Source organism: Eucyclogobius newberryi, unplaced genomic scaffold, assembly GCF_026437365.1.
Source record: "Eucyclogobius newberryi isolate DKJ021-1_F unplaced genomic scaffold, fEucNew1.0.hap1 SCAF_12, whole genome shotgun sequence".
Taxonomy (NCBI): domain Eukaryota; kingdom Metazoa; phylum Chordata; class Actinopteri; order Gobiiformes; family Gobiidae; genus Eucyclogobius; species Eucyclogobius newberryi.
Window position 1 is genome coordinate 14,141,029 of NW_027315746.1, and position 20,355 is coordinate 14,161,383.

At 39.0% G+C, this 20,355-nt stretch overlaps 1 protein-coding gene across 1 annotated transcript in view; it reads left to right on the forward strand.

Annotated features, from left to right (window-relative positions):
* The first annotated feature begins 1,272 nt into the window (after positions 1–1,272).
* The window catches only part of npc1 (Niemann-Pick disease, type C1), a 31,132-nt gene continuing 12,049 nt past the window's right edge, over positions 1,273–20,355 (forward strand). The window contains exons 1-15 of the mRNA XM_072440881.1: positions 1,273–1,436; positions 4,091–4,219; positions 4,308–4,414; positions 6,671–6,816; positions 7,030–7,197; positions 8,537–8,786; positions 9,377–9,459; positions 10,125–10,495; positions 11,153–11,379; positions 11,942–12,042; positions 12,478–12,580; positions 15,154–15,343; positions 15,500–15,682; positions 19,545–19,659; positions 20,125–20,252. Coding sequence (XP_072296982.1) covers positions 1,359–1,436; positions 4,091–4,219; positions 4,308–4,414; positions 6,671–6,816; positions 7,030–7,197; positions 8,537–8,786; positions 9,377–9,459; positions 10,125–10,495; positions 11,153–11,379; positions 11,942–12,042; positions 12,478–12,580; positions 15,154–15,343; positions 15,500–15,682; positions 19,545–19,659; positions 20,125–20,252 — 2,379 coding nt within the window. The 5' untranslated portion in view covers positions 1,273–1,358. The remainder of the gene's footprint in view (positions 1,437–4,090; positions 4,220–4,307; positions 4,415–6,670; positions 6,817–7,029; positions 7,198–8,536; positions 8,787–9,376; positions 9,460–10,124; positions 10,496–11,152; positions 11,380–11,941; positions 12,043–12,477; positions 12,581–15,153; positions 15,344–15,499; positions 15,683–19,544; positions 19,660–20,124; positions 20,253–20,355) is intronic.

Genomic DNA, 20,355 nt, shown 5'->3' on the forward strand with positions numbered 1-20,355 from the left:
GAAGTAGTGAGTGAACAATGTAATATACCAACAAATATAGTCACTTATAATTTAATACATTATTCTATGATACAGTTTTTCCAGATGTGAATACACAAATCACCTTCTGAAATGTAATTCTGCAAATAAATCTTTTTTTTATGAAACTAACTTGTATTGGCTCTTTGATCCACTTATTGATTTATATTGTAGTTCTTTACAATGTCAGAAGAATTTTGCGGGTTGTGTAAATTGTTGATATAAAAAAGGAAAACTTCCCTTTACTTAAACACCAGCAAAGCATTTGTTCAATATTAGAATGCAATATTCTGTGTCACACTAATGATTAACTTATCTGAGCGGACTCGGTGCGTAAACACAAGCAACTATTCAAACAGCATTGATTAAAGGCCTTCGTCTGATAAAAGAGATAAACATTGAACATCTCATCCTCACCGACGCGGTCATGTGTTGTATTGATTTTTTAAATCGGGCTTGAATATGATGTGACACGAGTCTTACATTTGTCCATTTTTCATTTTAAGTATATATATAATTATGTTTATGATACACATGATGGAAAAACACATTTTACATGAGTGGATAGGTGAACCCACGTCATGAGAATTGTTTGGTTCAGTTGTAAACTTCACCCTCACTGGTTTGTGATGGTGAGATGTGCTGGATAAAAGTAGAATTATATTAGGGGATTTGGAACCAATGACCAGCAGAGGAAAGTGAATACATTAAATTTGAAAAGCTTGTGTTCTATTCATAATTTGTTGTCTAATGTTGGTAATTCGATTTTTAACATCATATTTATATTATTTTAACGTTATGTGTTACAAAAATAATAATAAAATCAAAGTTTAGTTTATTTTTTCTACATTTAAATAGATAGAAAGTTTGCCCATCCTTATAGTGGGCAGGCCAGGCTTGCATCGCCACAGACCTGACTCCTACTCCTGCCTATTTCCATGTAGAATGGTTTATAAACTGATCTATTTCCATGGAGAATGTTCCACAGTATGATATTAACTGTCTATTTCTGTGACTCTCCACCTCCAAAAAGTTGCACACTGTTACTTTACAATATGTACCCAAATAGAAACATGAACTTGTCTCTCCTTTTCTACTCCATTTAAGTCGATCACGCTCAAATCTACACTTTCAGGGATCGTTTGTATAGTTTTGTGATCTAATAGACACAAACGCGGTTGCAGTGCGTCACTTCCGTCGCTTGGTGGCAGCACCTTGAGCCTCGAGCGCAGTCTCTGTCTCCGCCCCTTGTCAAAACACCAGAGCAAGAACAGAGTCAACAACAAGAAATGCCAAAGTTTCACCTTTTTCTCTCATAATCGGCTCGTCCCGTGACAGCGATGGGACTCTTACCCCAAACCAGGCTTCTGCCCTGTCTTTTACTCTTCACACTTCTCTCCGTGGGACATTTTAAATCCGTGAGTGCAACTTTACAGTGCTTTTCTCGTGATTTTGTGCCCGGTTTGCGGCTACAAAGGTGTTGGCTAACGATGCCAAGCTTAGAAATGTTGCTCTCTAAAGGTTTGTTTCTTAATTTTCTACAGTCAAACGTGCGATTTTGACAGCAGTATTGATCGAAGATGATGTTGATTGCGTTTAGTTGTACATTTAAAAACCTTCTGACGTGTTATGAAAGCAGTGTCTCGCAGACACAGCTTTACAATGTCAATAAATGCTGTCAATGTTGTAAACTTAGTGCATTTAATTGTCTTTCTAAGCGTTTTAGGGATTGAGTTTCTGCCTTTTCTCAATCATATTATAGCTAAAGTTGTGTCTGTAGTAGTTGTATGAAGCGTGATGAATGAAACCTGTTGCGATGAGTAACAGAGGATATTTCACAATCTTTAAGCACGCAAATTGTGCCTGCTGTGACTAAACCAGAGATATTTTTGGGTTTGCGTTGCCACAACAAAAGACATTTCGATTTATGTTTTTATTATCCAAATATAGTGTTAAAACTGACGACGTCTGCATTTATTTTTCAGTAATTTACAGTTTGGGATCACATTGTCCTCAGTATATGTTGCTAAGCTAACGGCTAACCTACTTTTTTTGCAGTAGCAGCGATTTTTGTAACTGAACTGTTTTGGATTGACTAATTTTTATATTGCTAGTTTATTTTAAATATCAACCAGCTTTTGTACATTATTTATAATTTGCAGCTTATGGGGATTCCTTGCTTTCGTTGCCATAGAAACAAAATATTGTATCAGAAAAATGTCTAAAAAAGCTAAAACCCATCTCGTCAACTTTATTTATTTTTTACAGTAAGAGTTTTTGTGCCTCAAGATTAAGATTTCAGTGTCATAAAATGGACTTCTATATTAATATTGTAATCTTTTATTAAACAATGTGTCGTACTTGAAATATTGTTATTGAGACAGTTCTATTTGCTGCAGACAAACTAACATTAGGTTATAAGGATTTTTGTGGGACAACAGCAGAAGCATGGAGTGAGTTATCTAAAGTTTTGGAAGTAAATTGTACCTTTTTTTATTATTTTTTTATAGATGTAAATACACAGTTTCTTAGTACTTTTGTGTGCATACAGTTGTTTTGAGCGGTTGCAGTCTTGTTGTTAGTGCAGTTTAGGTCAACTAATCGATTGGAAAAGGCAGGTATCTATCTTATCTGAACATACAACACGGTCATAAAGAGTAAAATGCCTGTTTCTACACCATTCAATTCAAATGAAGGTTCTTGAACTTAATCCCTTCAGGAGAAGTAGGCCAGAGGACGCTGGGTTTACAGTGCACAACAGTCGTGCACTAAGTGAATTAACTTCCCTATGTTACCCCAGTCACATGTGAGGAGCACTCTTCTGCTGATTAAACGTTTTGACTCTACCCTGACTAAGCCAAAGTGTCTTTTGTTCTTGACGCACCACTGGGAACATTTACATAACCAGTAAAATATACAGAATTCTTGAATAATAAGTTCAATAGTTACATTTTTATATTTTCTTTTTTAGCTGCGGTCTCATGTGCACAAAATCAGATTATCATCCGATTTTTGGACTTTTACAAGTATTTAAATCCCATGGAAACGGCAAAATCATCTAATTTCTTGCTGATCGTGGTACTTCTGATTGCTCACATCCCATTGCATGTCACTGAAGGAATCTTAAAAGCCTAGAAATATGATTTTGGTTTGCATAAAGAGCAACAGTTACATTTGGAAGAAAAAGTACGATGAAATTTAAATTAACTTTAACGTTTTCTGTTTAATTTTGGTCTTTGCTACATTAGTTTACCCTTTTTTTGTGCATTATTTCCCTTGTCAAAACATACAAATGTGTGAACAATCAGAAAGAAATCAGATTACTTGCATCAGACGTAACTGTTTTCAGATTTGACCCTTCCAGCTGAACAATAAATAGGTAATAGTTTTGCTTTAGAAATTCTTAATTAGATAAAAAAAAAAAAAGTACCATACTAAATAAGAGGCATATTATAAAAGGATGCTATTATTCTAAACTCTTACACTGAATGTTCAGTTTGACTCATTCTAATTTCTTTAACTTTTTCTCCATTTTCTTGTTTGCCTGTGCCGTGATAACATTGTGTTCTAAGAGTGGAAGGTGGGTTTATTTTACTCAGGGGAGATTAGCTCTGAATACTTTTGCAGAAGTGAAAAGTTTTGGGTTTCAGAAATGTAAAGCAGTTGCTAGAAAAACCATCACAGGTTTGAAGATGGAGCTTAGATAGCATCTGTGTGGATCCTGTTTTTGAGCAAAAGCATAAGGTCGTGCTACGAGGTCTAGCAATATGAAAATGGCTGCAAATATTGACTATAAAAAGGAGAAGTTAAGTTACTTTTTAATCGTCTATATTAAAGTCAAAGGTCTCTAATTGCCTGTAATATTTAACTTCACATGTTTATGATAATACAAACAATGTAGTTACTTTTACATGTTTTATGAAGACATTTTTAATAACCTTGTCTTTAATAAGCTTGCTTCTAGACCATGAGGGATGAAAATGAGACCCTTGCAGGCCACCATAGTCTCCTGTAATAAAAGAAACACCACTATGTGTCATCTTTGCTCACATAACAATTGTTTTTCTTCCAGGTCGGGGCAGATCACTGTGTCTGGTATGGAGAGTGCGACCCGTCCGTAAAAGTGCCTGACAAAAAGTATAACTGCAACTACACGGGACCACCTAAACCCCTAGAACCAGAAGGATATGAACTCCTCATGGTATGACGCTCGCCACGGCTTATTGCGACTCCGCGCCAGTGAAATATATTGTGCAAAAGTAAATACTGACACACTTTCTCTCCCGCAGGAGCTTTGTCCTGACTTGGACTACGGGAACCGGTCAATCTGCTGTAACGTTGACCAGTTACGCACTTTAAAAGGAAGTCTGCAGTTGCCTCTTCAGTTTCTGTCTCGGTATGTGCTCTGTTTCCCAAATTAACTAATGAAGCGCATGACTTTCAAGGAAGGTATTTTTATACTCTTCCTCATTTGCCCTTGTGTTATACGTCTATGTGTTGCCTTTATTGTCTGAAGAGTACCCAAATCACAAGAGCAGTTTCCTCGAAAGGCGACGGTGAAAAACAGATTAAACAATTTTCATAGGAAATTAGCAAATGTCCCAGCATCCCCTGTCCTTAGACCCGCCCTCTCGGCAAGGAAAAACTACAAAACCCTTTGGTAGAAAGTATAAACCCCGGGGAGAACCACAGTGAAGTTAATGGTCTTAAACTGTGTGATGTAAGACCATTAACATGTCACCTGGGTTGTACAGACATATTATGCTCTTTTCCCTGGTTACTATGGAGATGGTTCACTTTTTGTCTGTTAAACGTGCCAGCTTAAGTTGCCTGGCAAGATCCAACTGAACGAGCGGGCGGTGCAAGAGAGAAAGAGCAGCAGAGAAATGAGGAAATGTATAAGCAAAAGTGCGTTTTATATTCATTATTGTTTTATGTGCACAGATTCAAAAACAGGAGGAATTATGTTTAAATAGGCAACACTTTCCATTATCTTAAATCATTCTGTATTGTATTAAATACACTATTAAATATTGAATGTAACTGTGCACATTTGCCTGAGTTTCCTTTTGCTTTTGTTATATCTCTTATGTCCTCGTTTGCGCTCAAGATTATGATTGACAGTTCCTCATGTCTGAAATATGCTGCTCTCTCCTTCTCCATTGTTCTGATTGGTCGGTCGGCATTTACCCTGCTCTGTTCATTCAGTAAATCCAGGGTTGACAGAGTTGTGAACCAGTTTTGTAGAGCAATGGAAGAGAAACTTATTCAGGATAAGTTCAGCTTCATCGTAGTTCAAATAATCACAAGTACGGACAGAGCGGTGGGCGGAGATGGGTGAAAACGGAATTTTCTGATCACTCAAGCTTCAAATGCAGGATAATGAAGGATCATGCCTGAGTAAATGACAAGGAAACGCCGTTATAAGGTATAAAGCTTGTAAAAGTTGTTTTTACATAATATTTTAAACATTGGTAATTATAAACTCCAATTGTTTTGTTGGTCTGAGATCATTTGTCAGAACTATGCACTCAAATTGTTGGCTCTGTGAAGAGAAGGGCCTAAATACAGTCATTATTACATGTTTCAACCTGCTTTGCTTCAAGCCTCGACTCCTAATAATGGTCCTGTGAAACCATTGAAAAAAAACTGCTGCTAAAAGAACATCTTGTCCTAATAACTCTTGCCACAATCTTGAAATAGAAACACGGCTCATTCTTTTCTTTTTGCTGAGACAGAGTAAATGTGACTGACTCAAACAATAATTTTTAATCAGCCAGCTAATTTTCAGTTTGATTGTTGTTTTGATGTTGGGTTTTGTAAAATGAATTTGAATCAAACGGCGTAATTCAATAAGTGAAAGTGCACAGTCTGTTCCACGTTGGTTTGTGATTTCAAAGTGCAGACTTTGAAGTGACCTTTTGATATTATCTTCATTATTGGTGCAAGTATTGTTTTCATGTAGGCTGGAAGTGCATCAAAATTGTTTTGGGTTTACAATATCGATTATATTGTCTAGACTTATCAAATAAATGGCTACAAAATGAGCTGAATAAAAATAAAGTTAGTTTTACTAAGCCTTGAATCTCAACCAAGTGAAATTTAAAGTATGTTTTGTACATTTTGAATTACATTGGACTTTGTATTACACTAGAAAACATAGAAAAATACTATGAGCTGGCTTGCCTCTCCACAAACCTGACTCTTACTTGGTCTGGAGCAGCATCTACCACCTCAAGAAAGTTACATACTGTTGCTTTAAAATTTAAGAATAGCCATTCTTAAAAATACATATACCCGTATTTTCCAGAGTATAAGTCGCACCAGCCAAAAAATGCATAATAGAGAAGAAAAAATATATATAAGTTGCACTGGAGTATGAAATGTGGTTGTAAGTGTGAAAATAATATAAGTATAACTCACACCCCGGGCCAAAACTATAAAAAAAAAGGTGCGACTTATAGTCTGGAAAATACGGTATGTTTTTTATAGTTTGTAAATTTACATAAAAGTATCTTTTTAGAAGCAAGGGTTTTATTTGTTCACTGGCTTTTAAAAGCTTTTAAAAATTAGGCCTACTTTCATTGACTTGACAGTGAAAATACAAATATACTGCAAATATATTTCACACAATGATGTCCCTTTTTTGCAGGTGTCCAGCCTGTTTTTTTAACCTGATGACCCTGTTCTGTGAGCTGACGTGCAGCCCACACCAGAGCCAGTTCATGAAATCCACCAATGTCACTAAAAACAATGTGATCGAGGTCCAGTACTACATCGGGCAGACATTTGCAAATGGTAAGAACTGAAAATACCTCTATCTTTATGGTCACAGCTGGAAACACATCTCACATGCCACTTCCCTAAGCTAGAATCAAACAGTTTATGTGGCTGTCATGGATGTGGTTTAAAAAAGAAAAGGAAAAAAAAGAGGAACTGCAATCCCACATTTCCTGAACCTTAAAATAATCTGACCCTTTGCTGGCGTTTGCTTTTGTTTGTGTTTTGCAGCCATGTACAATGCCTGTAAAGACGTCCAAGCACCACTGAGTAACTCCCCGGCCCTGTCGCTGCTGTGCGGGAAGGACGCCAGCCAATGCAACGCCACCAACTGGATTGAGTATCTGTTTGACATCAACAACGGACAGACGCCGTTCTCCATCGTGCCCAAGTTCTCAGGTAAGAGTGCGGCGGGGGCGGTAGAGGCGTGGTTACTGTCGGTTCAGTCGCAAGCTCCAGCCACTGCGAAAAGATCGTCGGGCAATACACTTCACGCAGCATGTCTGAGTGTGAAGGCGGTGTGAGAAGGAGGTGGTTTGTGGTTTGAAAGACAGTCACATCTCTTGTCATTTGGCCCCAGAGCGGCTTTGGGGAGCGACTGAAAGGCTCATTGTCACAGATCAGACCTCCCCAGCCTCGTCACAGCTCGTCTTGCCACGGCAACTCAGTGTTTCGCCTGTCGATGGAGCTCAACCGTGGCCAGAAGTCAATTTTTACGTCACGTTTTTACCATTAACTTTCAACAAAACGACAGCAACATTCAAAACTTGCTCAGTGTTTATTAGTTATGTGGTAACTAAACACCATGAGACAAGTTCTGAAACGTTATAAACTCATACATTTTAAGTTTTACCGTATTTTCCGCACTATATGAATGGTCTATTTTCAATCATTTTTCATATATAAGGTGCATTAAGCCAAACAAAAAGTGTACCACACAAAATCGCTTCGAAGTCAGTAAGCACGACCAGAATTAATCCATATATAGGGCGCTCTGGATTATAAAGCGCGCTGTTGTTTTTTTGAGTGCCCCTTATATTGCGGAAAATACGGTAAATGTTTTCTTGGGCTTTAGTTACCATGTAGCTGGTTGGTTGGCCTCTTTCGTGCCTTTAAACTCTTGATATTTGAAATGTTGAAAAAGTCTATGGGGAAATGAATGAGAAATTTACTTCCATGAACATGTAGTGAACCCTGAGGTTAATCTGCCTTTATAATGACATAATAATGATATAAATACAGTTTTCTATTACTTTTCTGTATAAATACTGCCGTTGTGCTCTTGCCAGTGCAGTTTGAGACAGATACATGCTCAGATCATAGTGATAGTGATAGTCATTAACTTTGGAAGCTTTTTACACCGCCAAGCCACGCCCCCTTTTTAGTCTTTAGTCAACCAAGAATTTCTTTACTCGACAGCAGCTCTTGGCATTTCAGAGTAGCACAAGCAGTATATTTCATTTACAGTCGTATTTTTTTATTGTTTTGCTTCATTTTTTATAAAGTAGGAGTGTACATTTTTCACAGAATCTCAAGTTGGTACAGAGCAGAGGGCGTGGATAGGTGTGCCAACCGAATTTTTCTGACGCAGGATAATGCAGGTTTACTTAAACACGCCTGAATCATCTCGGTGGAAGATAATAATGTGTGAAATAATTGCCCCGTGTAGTACAATCATTGCAGTTATGATGATAGATTTTTATTCTTTGTCATTCCTGTGTTTTTGCCTTTATTGTAGATGCACCAGTCTCAGTCTTCAACCCCATGAACAACCACACGTTCAACTGCACCGAGGGCCTGGACGATGGCTCGGGCCCCTGCTCCTGTCAGGACTGCACTCCGGCCTGTGGTCCCATGCCGGTCCCTCCGCCTGTGCTGCCTCCGTGGACCATTCTGGGGCTGGACGCCATGGTCGTGATCATGTGGCTCTCGTACATGGGCTTCCTCCTGGTCTTTGTGGGCGCTGTGGTTGGAACATGGTGCTACAGGTGAATTATATCTTTCATTTGAGCTTTTTTTGTGATTTTCTTTTGATTAAAGAACGATTGTCAAAAGTAATTTCTACAAAAACTGGTATAGAAACATAACAATCGTTCTAATAGTTTTGGTTTAAAAAAAAAAATGCAGAAACGGGACAACATTTGATGTTTCCTGAACATGTTTAGAATGATCTTGAGCTTAATCAGAGTTAACATAAGACCACATGGAAACGTAAAGAAAGTGGTATTGGTTTGTGTGGAATATTAAAGACTTTTGGGTAAAAAAAAAAGCAGTATCGATTCTCTTCCTTAGTATTGAAATCAAGTGTGAGGCCTCAAAAGCGCAAAGTTCTGCTTGTTTCCATCTAAATTTTTGCTTTGCCTGCCTTTGCTAAGTTACAAGTCAGATCTGAGAAGAGACAAACATTAAGAATGCATGTTTTTTTCTGTATTTTTAGAATAGAAGAAAGAGCCATACGTTGAATGTCATACTGATGTTGGATGTTACACCTTTTAACTTGAAAATCTCATTAAATCTCATATTTAACTTTATTTATTCTTTGTGATTTACAGCTTTGCATCTGTTTTTGTGTCTGTAGAAAAAGGACAATCATGTCAGAATATGGCCCCATCCTGGACAGCAACAGCCCACTATCTCTGAACAGCGATAACCCCGATCAAGGTGAGACAAACGGAACAGAAAATGAGCAAAAATCAATCCTAAAGTGGTCATTAACTACTGCTCGTAAACTATGTTGTTTTCATGTTCTCTTTAGGATTTATTTCATATTTACACACACCCTACATGCATGCACACATTTGGATTGAGCTTTAGCCGGGACTCATTCATCAATTTATGTTATTTATTTAATTTCTTTTTTGTCATTTTCTCTTCATTTTTTTTATTTTAATACAAAAATAAATAAAAACAATTGGAACAAGACACAGAGAGTGAAAAGACAAAAAGAAAAAGAAAAGTCCGTTTAAAATCAGTCCCTTTTGTACTTTTTTTGCTGCAGCTGAAAGTACATTCCACAAGTATCCATCTGTTGTATCCTTTGTTGGAGTTCGAGATACTTTGTTTTAAAGTAAAATGTTTTATAGACGTTGAAGACCGGGCCGCATTCACTTCTGTCTAATATTTATGCATAATAGGGCCATTAGATAAAAAAATGTTGTTGTTGTTGCTGCAAGAAGCGATAAATAATATGGAATTCCAACTTGATTCGCAAACGCGTCCATCTTTATTAGCAACAATTTACAAAACCTTTTTACAGTAAGAAACCTATTGTATGAAAACAGGAGGGTTGTTTTCGGCATGTGTTTGAAACGGTCTGTTCTTTCCAGTAAATGCGTCCTGTTGCGAGACGCTGGGCGAGCGCTTTGAGAACTCCATGCGCATCGTCTTCAGCTCCTGGGGCTCCTTCTGCGTGCGCCACCCCCTGCTGGTCATCCTGGGCACCGTCGCCCTGGTGACGGCGGCGTCGGGTGGCCTGTTTTACATGCGCATCATCACCGACCCCGTGGAGCTGTGGTCGTCGCCCGACAGCCAGGCGCGCCAGGAGAAAGACTACTTCGACAACCATTTCGGGCCCTTTTTCAGAACGGCACAGCTGATTATCACGACTCCGCTTACAGAACCGGACATGTACGATCCTTACTTTCCCGGGCCGATGGTGCCGTTCCACCCTGTTCTCACCATAGATTTTCTCCATCAGGTGAGAGACTAGAAAGCCACGGACAGTATTTGAAAAATGTAAGCGATTTCGATGAATGTTTCAGTATAAAAGGATTGTGAAACACGTATAGCAGCTTAAAGCCTTAACAGAGCGAAAAATGTAGCATCGATCTGTTGTTGGGCTGTAGGCTTGTAGTCGATTAATTGGTCGATGGTGTTTTAGTCGGCCAAATGTTTTATTTGTCGACAAATTATTTTGGATCGCAAAGATTTATATGCACAACAGCAGAGAGGTGAAAAGGTGATTAATTTATTCAGCTTTTTACATGTAAATCTGCTATTTCTTGGCAAAGTTGCTATTTAGTCAACTTTAGCAATCTTCTTTAGTTTGGGTCAGATATATGGAAAGTTTTTTGAGTTAGTTCTGCGCCTCGTTTCCTTATTCGTCGACTAATCTTTATTTATATGGACCTAAACTCACTGGCTCGCTGAAACATGAACAATCATTCAAATTATAATTTAAAATATGTTCTGTTTTAGGGATCTGTTCTTGTTTTAATTGGACCAGAACAATAACATTATAGATTATGTACAGTATAACATTATTTAATGACACATTATACATTTTGTGCCATTGAGCCACTGTTGGGTCAAAGTTGCGGCTAACTGTTTCTCCACGTTCACATTTGTTTGGCAGGTTCTGGACCTGCAGCTCAGCATTGAGGACATCGTGGCGACCTACGAAGGCCAAAACGTGACGCTGAATGACGTTTGTTTGTCGCCTTTGGCTCCGTACAACAACAACTGCACCATCCTGAGCGTCCTGAACTACTTCCAAAACAGCCACGAGGCCTTGGACCGATCGATTGGAGACGGCTTTTATATTTATGCCGACTACCACAGCCATTTCCTCTTCTGCGTCGGGTGAGGCTCTTTCTTTTACAAATACATTTAAGGTTTGAATCTCATGTGTGAATGTTTGTAGCTTTTGCTTTAAGAAGTCCGCTCCGCACCAGATTTAGCTTCTCAAACAGACAGAGTTGCTCCTAATTCTCGGTTGTCCAGCTGCAAACTCCGCTCATTCACATCTTACAAAGAAGTGTATTTATTTACTAATGTATGAGGAAGCACTTCCGCAGACGACGGTGTTTTACACATGAAAGGTTTTTTGGTTGCATCATGTGTTCTTACTGTTGCTCGGATTAGTTTTTTTCATTTTGGAAACCATTTAGTGAAGGCCAAAAATATTTGTAAGAAGTACACATTTGTAAGTAAGCAATCAAAATTGTATATATCGTTAGATCAGCGTTTTGTGTATAATTGGGTTTAAATTTGAACAAATCCCAGCTAAAACTAAACTGCAAATATAAAAAAAAAATATGTTGAATGTTATTTTTATCTAACTGTTCAATTAATTCTTTCACCACTCACATTTGAAGTGGATGGTGTAAAAGGCTTAGTGTAATGTCTGTTTCTCTCCTGACAGTGCACCCGCCTCTCTGAACGACACCACCATGCTCCACGACCCCTGTCTCGGGACGTACGGGGGTCCTGTGTTCCCCTGGCTCGCTCTCGGGGGCTACGATGGTGAGAAACATGCATGTGAATGTATGAAAGCTTAGACAAAGACTGCTTTATGTTCAGATTGATACTGTATGTAAACTGGAGAATACTGTGGAAACCCTGAATGGTGACGCATTGAGTTAATTGATTTGTTTTATATATTTTTATTCCAATGTGACCAAGAGTCTGGTGAATGCACTGTTTTGCCAGTGAAGACAGACAGAATGGCATCCAGAGTAAAAAAGTCAGAGTAAAGTTGTGATATGCTGATGTGATATAACACTGGAGTCAGTCGGCTGTTGTATGAATGATATTTGTGTTTCAGTATGGTACAACTACACTCAACACATTTTTAGATGCATGATTTCACGTAGCTTGGAATTATGATTAATAATATAATACTCAACAATTGACAATATTACAATAAAGCCAAATTCATTGTTTTTTTTAATTTTACAGGGACCAACTACAACAACGCGACTGCACTTGTGATCACATTTCCTCTCAATAACTACAAGGACGACACTGAACATAAAGGCAAAGCTATGGCCTGGGAGAAAGAGTAAGACTACTGCTACTACTACTGCTACTGCTACTGCTACTGCTACTGCTACTGCTACTGCTACTGCTACTACTACTGCTACTGCTACTACTACTGCTACTACTACTGCTGCTGCTGCTGCTGCTGCTTCTACTGCTTCTACTGCTTCTACTGCTTCTACTGCTACTTCTTCTACTGCTACTACTACTACTGCTACTACTACTACTGCTACTACTACTACTGCTACTTCTACTGCTACTTCTTCTACTGCTACTTCTTCTACTGCTACTTCTTCTACTGCTACTTCTTCTACTGCTACTACTACTACTGCTACTTCTTCTACTGCTACTTCTTCTACTGCTACTTCTTCTACTGCTACTGCTACTTCTTCTACTGCTACTGCTACAACTGCTACAACTGCTACTTCTTCTACTACTGCTACTTCTTCTACTACTGCTACTTCTTCTAATACTGCTACTTCTTCTAATACTGCTACTTCTTCTACTACTGCTACTTCTTCTACTACTGCTACTTCTTCTACTACTGCTACTTCTTCTACTACTGCTACTTCTGCTGCTACTACTTCTACTACTTCTACTACTGCTACTACTTCTACTACTGCTACTACTTCTACTACTGCTACTACTTCTGCTACTACTACTTCTGCTACTACTACTTCTGCTACTACTACTTCTGCTACTACTACTTCTACTACTACTTCTACTGCTACTTCTTCTACTGCTACTACTACTACTGCTGCTACTACTACTACTGCTACTACTACTACTGCTACTACTACTACTGCTACTACTACTACTGCTACTTCTTCTACTGCTACTTCTTCTACTGCTACTTATTCTACTGCTACTTCTTCTACTGCTACTACTACTACTGCTACTACTACTACTGCTACTTCTTCTACTGCTACTTCTTCTACTGCTACTTCTTCTACTGCTACTTCTTCTACTGCTACTACTACTACTGCTACTACTACTACTGCTACTTCTTCTACTGCTACTTCTTCTACTGCTACTTCTTCTACTGCTACTGCTACAACTGCTACTGCTACAACTGCTACTTCTTCTACTACTGCTACTTCTTCTAATACTGCTACTTCTTCTACTACTGCTACTTCTTCTACTACTGCTACTTCTACTACTGCTACTTCTTCTACTACTGCTACTTCTTCTACTACTGCTACTTCTTCTACTACTGCTACTTCTGCTACTTCTACTACTGCTACTACTTCTACTACTGCTAATACTTCTACTACTGCTACTACTTCTACTACTGCTACTACTTCTGCTACTACTACTTCTGCTACTACTACTTCTGCTACTACTACTTCTACTGCTGCTGCTACTACTACTACTGCTACTTCTACTACTACTGCTACTTCTTCTACTACTGCTACTTCTGCTTCTACTTCTACTGCTGCTACTTCTACTGCTGCTACTACTACTTCTACTGCTGCTACTACTACTTCTACTGCTGCTACTACTACTTCTACTGCTACTTCTTCTACTACTGCTACTTCTTCTACTACTGCTACTTCTTCTACTACTACTACTGCTACTTCTTCTACTACTACTACTGCTACTTCTTCTACTACTGCTACTTCTTCTACTACTGCTACTTCTTCTACTACTGCTACTTCTTCTACTACTACTACTGCTACTTCTTCTACTACTGCTACTTCTTCTACTACTGCTACTTCTTCTACTACTGCTACTACTTCTGCTACTACTTCTGCTGCTACTACTACTACTACTACTACAACTGCTGCTGCTTCTTCTACTGCTACCACTACCACTACTACTACTGCTTAACACGCAATGATTAATGTTCTTATCGTTCAATAAATAATAAGGTTACAATATTTAATAGGGAACAATATTTTAGGGCGATTCATATTTACTTTTTGTTGAATTCGATGACATTTGATCTGTAAAGTGTCAAATATTGCACCTTTTATTGCATTTTACATCAAAACTGTGCTGCTTTAAATGTAATTTTGTTTGGGCAAGTGCGGGATCTGCCTCTTGGATAAACATTACATTAGTAACAGTTGGCGTCACTTAAATTAGAGTTTACTCCTAAAGTTTATTAACAAATCCTATAAATTAAACCATTTAGAGCTGCACAATTTGGGAATAAATATCTAATAGCAATTTTCTGACCAATTAGATTTGCAATGTATCTATTAGTTCATAAAATGTAAAGTTTGAGCAGAATGCTGACAAACAAATACAAGAATCACATGTTTTTCAGAACATGTTTGTACAGATCTACACTACATAGTCAGCAGCTTTTACGCTATGACAATAACAATAAAATCTATGACAATAACAATAAAATCTATGACAATAACAATAAAATCTATGACAATAACAATAAAATCCTGAAATGTAGATACTACTATTGTAGATACTAACTTACTGCTGAAGTATTTCATTCTCTTATGTATTCATATTTTTAAATATATTGCACATTTAGAAAAGGGCTTAGTGGGATTATCCTGCTTTTGATTTTTGTGCCAGATTATTATTTATCACTACTTTTGTATAATTTATTCTATATTTCTCTGTTTCTAGGTTCATCAACTTCATGAAAAACTACAGCCACCCAAACCTGACGGTGTCCTTCAGCGCTGAGCGGAGCATCGAGGACGAGATCAACCGCGAGAGCAACAGCGACATAAGCACAATCCTCCTGAGCTACGCCATCATGTTCATCTACATCTCCCTGGCTCTGGGACACATCGAAAGCTGTGGGCGGATCCTGGTAGGAACCCTCGCCTTTTGACCATCTTACGAGTCGTAGCCCCTCCCCGTTTTCCTGCTTCGTCACGCATTGTGAAATCCCAAAGTGGTCCAGCCAGTTTTCCATCTTTCAACACACAATGGCGTCATTATGAAATGATGTTTGTTTCATTGACAGGTGGATTCAAAGATTTCTCTGGGCATAGCTGGAATCCTGATTGTCCTGAGCTCTGTGGCGTCGTCTCTGGGTATTTTTAGCTACTTCGGCGTGCCCCTCACACTCATTGTGATCGAGGTGATCCCGTTCTTGGTGTTGGCGGTCGGAGTGGACAACATCTTCATTATAGTACAAACCTACCAGGTAAAGACGGAGATACGTCACTGTCTGAATACCGTACATGCTTTAGTAGCCACATTTACTACGGTACTTCATGAGTCATGCATACTTGAGTGTGGCCAATCAAAGGAGCAGTATAAAAAAGCAATGGTTGTATGGTTGATTAATAGCAACCGAAACTAAATCGCAATTTGAATCAGTGCAAATAGCAAATCGCAGAGGTTGAATTATTCTAAGTCACATCATTTCCTCCACAAACAACCAAATATCCAGTCTTATTCTGCGTAAAAGCTGCTGACTATGTAGTGTAGATCTGTACAAACTTGTTCTGAAAAACATGTGATTCTTGTATTTGTTTGTCAGCATTCTGCTCAAACTTTACATTTTATGAACTGATAGATACTTTGCAAATCTAATTAAAATTTAAATGGTCAGAAAATTGCTATCAGATTTTTGTTCCCAAATTGTGCAGCTCTAAATGGTTTAATTTATATGATTTGTTAAAAAACTTTAGGAGTAAACTCGAATTTAAGTGACGCCAACTGTTAATAAAATAATGTTTATCCAAGAGGCAGATGCCGAACTTGCCCAAACATATCAGGCTGCATACATTTTGTCTTGAGACTAAACCTGAACTAAACATAGTCGAGGCCAGAGCTAAACCAGGATGAGAACGGGACCAAACCAAGTGAACGTCAGGATTAAACTGGCCTCGAACCAGGACCAAACAAGTACAAGACAAAAGTGTGGCCTAAATTCAAGTGATACATTCTACTGGCCAATAATATTTAATACCAATAGGGAGTTGCTAATAATTAGGCCCGAGCGCCACAAGCTGGCGAGAGGCCTATTAATCTCGTAAGGCCGTGCGAAGCACGGCTGCGAAAGTGCGCACGTAGTGCGCACGAAATCGAGCGCGAAGCGCTCGCCCACTTCCAAACACTCACTAACGCACTCCTTCACTCATGCACGCCCCGTGCATACTAATTAGTAGTAGGAAAATGGAACATTACCGTTGTAAACGGGCGAAGCCCGTGCAAAAGTGCGCACTAAACGAGCACTTTACATTGAGATGACGACCGCTTCGCGGTCGTCATCCCCATATAAAGCACTCATTTGCGCTAAGTAGCTCACGAATACGTTCCCCATCTCTTGCATGTTCCGTGCATATAAGCATGTAATGCAAAAATTGAACATTATTACTGTATAGAGGGCCAAAAACACAAAGTGGGCGGAGCCCACTCAAAATTATCGAAAGTACCCGTCAGTGACCAGGGACCCACACCATGAGGTAGGAAAGCGCGAGCGCTTTCCGAAAATGTATAGTTTATGATATTTGAAAAATGGGAAACATTGTTTTCGCATCGGAATATTATTCTTTCTTTCTTTCTTTCTTCTTCTTCTTCTCGGGACCAACCCCCCTATTTTTCACCCAGTGAACATTGACGAAAAGTCACAAAAATTTGCACACCTCTAAAAATCGTGCCTCTCTACATTCTGGCTATTTCCCTTTTCTAAAATAAAAAAAATTGGCGCGTCAGCGCCACCAAATGTACCAAAAATGCATTGAGAGATGGGAAATGACCCAAAAAAAATCTGATCGTAGAATCATGAAATTTGGCGCAGAGGTAGATGGTGACAAGAGAAGTAAAAAATATTATTACGGCAACGCCGTCCCCCGAACCAAATGTCGGCCATATTGCTTCAAAAATGGCTAAACATGACTTCGGAGTTTTTCCAAACGTCGTACTTTTACGAACTCCTCCCAGGGCGTTGGCCCTAAAAAGCTGAAATTTGGTGAAAATGCTACTGAGGAGTGGGACATCAAAAGTTATCCAAATTACATTGATACCTCTCACGGTCTCTGTGCGGCGAAGCCGCAAACTGTAACTAAAATTTCAGAAATCTCCCATATTTAAAATTTCTGCCGTTTGCGCAGATAAAGTCCGAATTGCATCAAATTAGAATCAGTTGTTAAACTCTTTGCCCTAAACCTACTTGAAGTGAAATAAATTCATTTGGCGCCACAGCGCCCCCTACAGATTTTATATGGAGGTTAAATGTTTAGTTTTGCGAAATTATATGAAATTTGACACACAACTCAATTTTAGCATCCCCATCAAAAAAGTCAATGAGACCCATGTCATAATTGTTATGACGTTGCCCAACGATGACCGAAACCTTTCATGTTATTCCAATGGGGAAATCGCCAGAACATGTTTACACTTTAGACTTTCACAAACTCCTCCCAGGGCGTCAGCCCTATTAACCTGAAATTTGGTGGGACTCATCTTCAGGGGTGGACCATCAAAAGTTATCCACATTTTCATTCAAAGAGTCACGGTGTCTGTGCGGCAAAGCCGCACATTTTGCCAAGAATTCAAAATAAAATAGCTTTTTGATGGTAAAACAAAGGGGAGAAGATGTGACAGCGTCACAGATTCAGCAGTAGGCGTAATAAAAGGACAATTGGGGCGCGTTAGCGCCCCCTCCTCTTGCGGCGTGGCGGCGGTGTGGCGGCGGCGTGGCGAGGGCCGATCATTGCCGCTTGCGGCTATATTTCTTTCTTCTTCTTCTTCTTCTTCTTCTCGGGACCAACCCCCCTATTTTTCACCCAGTGAACATTGACGAAAAGTCACAAAAATGTTCACATCTCTAAAAATTGTGCCTCTCTACATTCTGGCTATTTCCCTTTTCTAAAATAAAAAAATTGGCGCGTCAGCGCCCCCAAATGTACCAAAAATGCATTGAGAGATGGGAAATGACCCAAAAAAAATCTGATCGTAGAATCATGAAATTTGGCGCAGAGGTAGATGGTGACAAGAGAAGTAAAAAATATTATTACGGCAACGCCGTCCGCCCAACCAAATGTCGGCCATATTGCTTCAAAAATGGCTAAACATGACTTCGGAGTTTTTCCAAACGTCGTACTTTTACGAACTCCTCCCAGGGCGTTGGCCCTAAAAAGCTGAAATTTGGTGAAAATGCTACTGAGGAGTGGGACATCAAAAGTTATCCAAATTACATTGATACCTCTCACGGTCTCGGTGCGGCGAAGCCGCAAACTGTAGCTAGAATTTCAGAAATCTCCCATATTTAAAATTTCTGCCGTTTGCGCAGATAAAGTCCGAATTGCGTCAAATTAGAATCAGTTGTTAAACTCTTTGCCCTAAACCTACTTGAAGTGAAATAAATTCATTTGGCGCCACAGCGCCCCCTACAGATTTTATATGGAGGTTAAATGTTTAGTTTTGCGAAATTATATGAAATTTGACACACAACTCAATTTTAGCATCCCCATCAAAAAAGTCAATGAGACCCATGTCATAATTGTTATGGCGTTGCCGTAACGATGACCGAAACCTTTCATGTTATTCCAATGGGGAAATCGCCAGAACATGTTTACACTTTAGACTTTCACAAACTCCTCCCAGGGCGTCAGCCCTATTAACCTGAAATTTGGTGAGACTCATCTTCAGGACCATCAAAAGTTATCCACATTTTCATTCAAAGAGTCACGGTGTCTGTGCGGCAAAGCTGCACATTTTGCCAAGAATTCAAAATAAAATAGCTTTTTGATGGTAAAACAAAGGGGAGAAGATGTGACAGCGTCACAGATTCAGCAGTAGGCGTAATAAAAGGACAATTGGGGCGCGTTAGCGCCCCCTCCTCTTGCGGCGTGGCGGCGGCGTGGCGAGGGCCGATCATTGCCGCTTGCGGCTATATTTTTATTAATTTTTAGTATTATTTATTTATTTATTTGTATGTATGTATTTTTATTCATTCATTTTATTTGTATTTATTTTTCCTTTCCTTTTTTAAAATTATGATGTGAGCATTTGGAGTATTTGAATGTTTTAACCCTGCATCCTTTACCTTTACCCAGAGGGACGAGCGGCTGCCACAAGAAGAGCTTCACCAGCAGATCGGCCGAATCCTCGGAGACGTGGCCCCGAGCATGTTCCTCTCCTCCTTCTCTGAAACCGTGGCATTTTTACTTGGTAAAATGTTCTAAAAAAAAAAACATTCATAAAAATATATTTGTACATTTTGTGCTACATCCAGAGTTTTGATAGTTACACTTTTACTCTTTTGCCATTTTGCACAGTCTGATTATTATTATAATGCATTCATTATAATAACATAATTGTTCTCCAAATGCCATTTTATTTTATTTTGTTAATGCGTCAGATCAGATGTTAAGAAAATAATGTACATAGAGTAAAAACATATGTTAAAATTGGGGGTTGATGAAAATTAGTATCTCTATTTGTGTGTTAAAGCACAAAAATCAGTTATTGGCAGAAGAAAGCAGGTTATTTTCCAAAAAAAAAAGAGCAATAAAGTGAACATCAAGCGGCTCTGACCCCATGTCACACTCTAAACCCGTTGCCCAGTTGCTGCCTGTTTTGTCAGTTTCCTCATGGGTCACGTGCTGATTATATTGTTGACCTGTTCTTTTCCAGGGGCCCTGTCCAACATGCCCGCCGTCAGGACCTTCTCTCTGTTTGCTGGTTTGGCGGTGTTTATTGATTTCCTGTTGCAGATCAGCTGCTTCGTCAGCTTACTCGGTCTGGACGCCAAGAGACAGGAGGCAAGTCCAGAAAACATGTGACCGCTTCAGATGAGTCTGAGGCAAAGACAAATTATGGATGTCACAATGGTCGCGGTCCAACTAACTACTAATTCTGCTATTT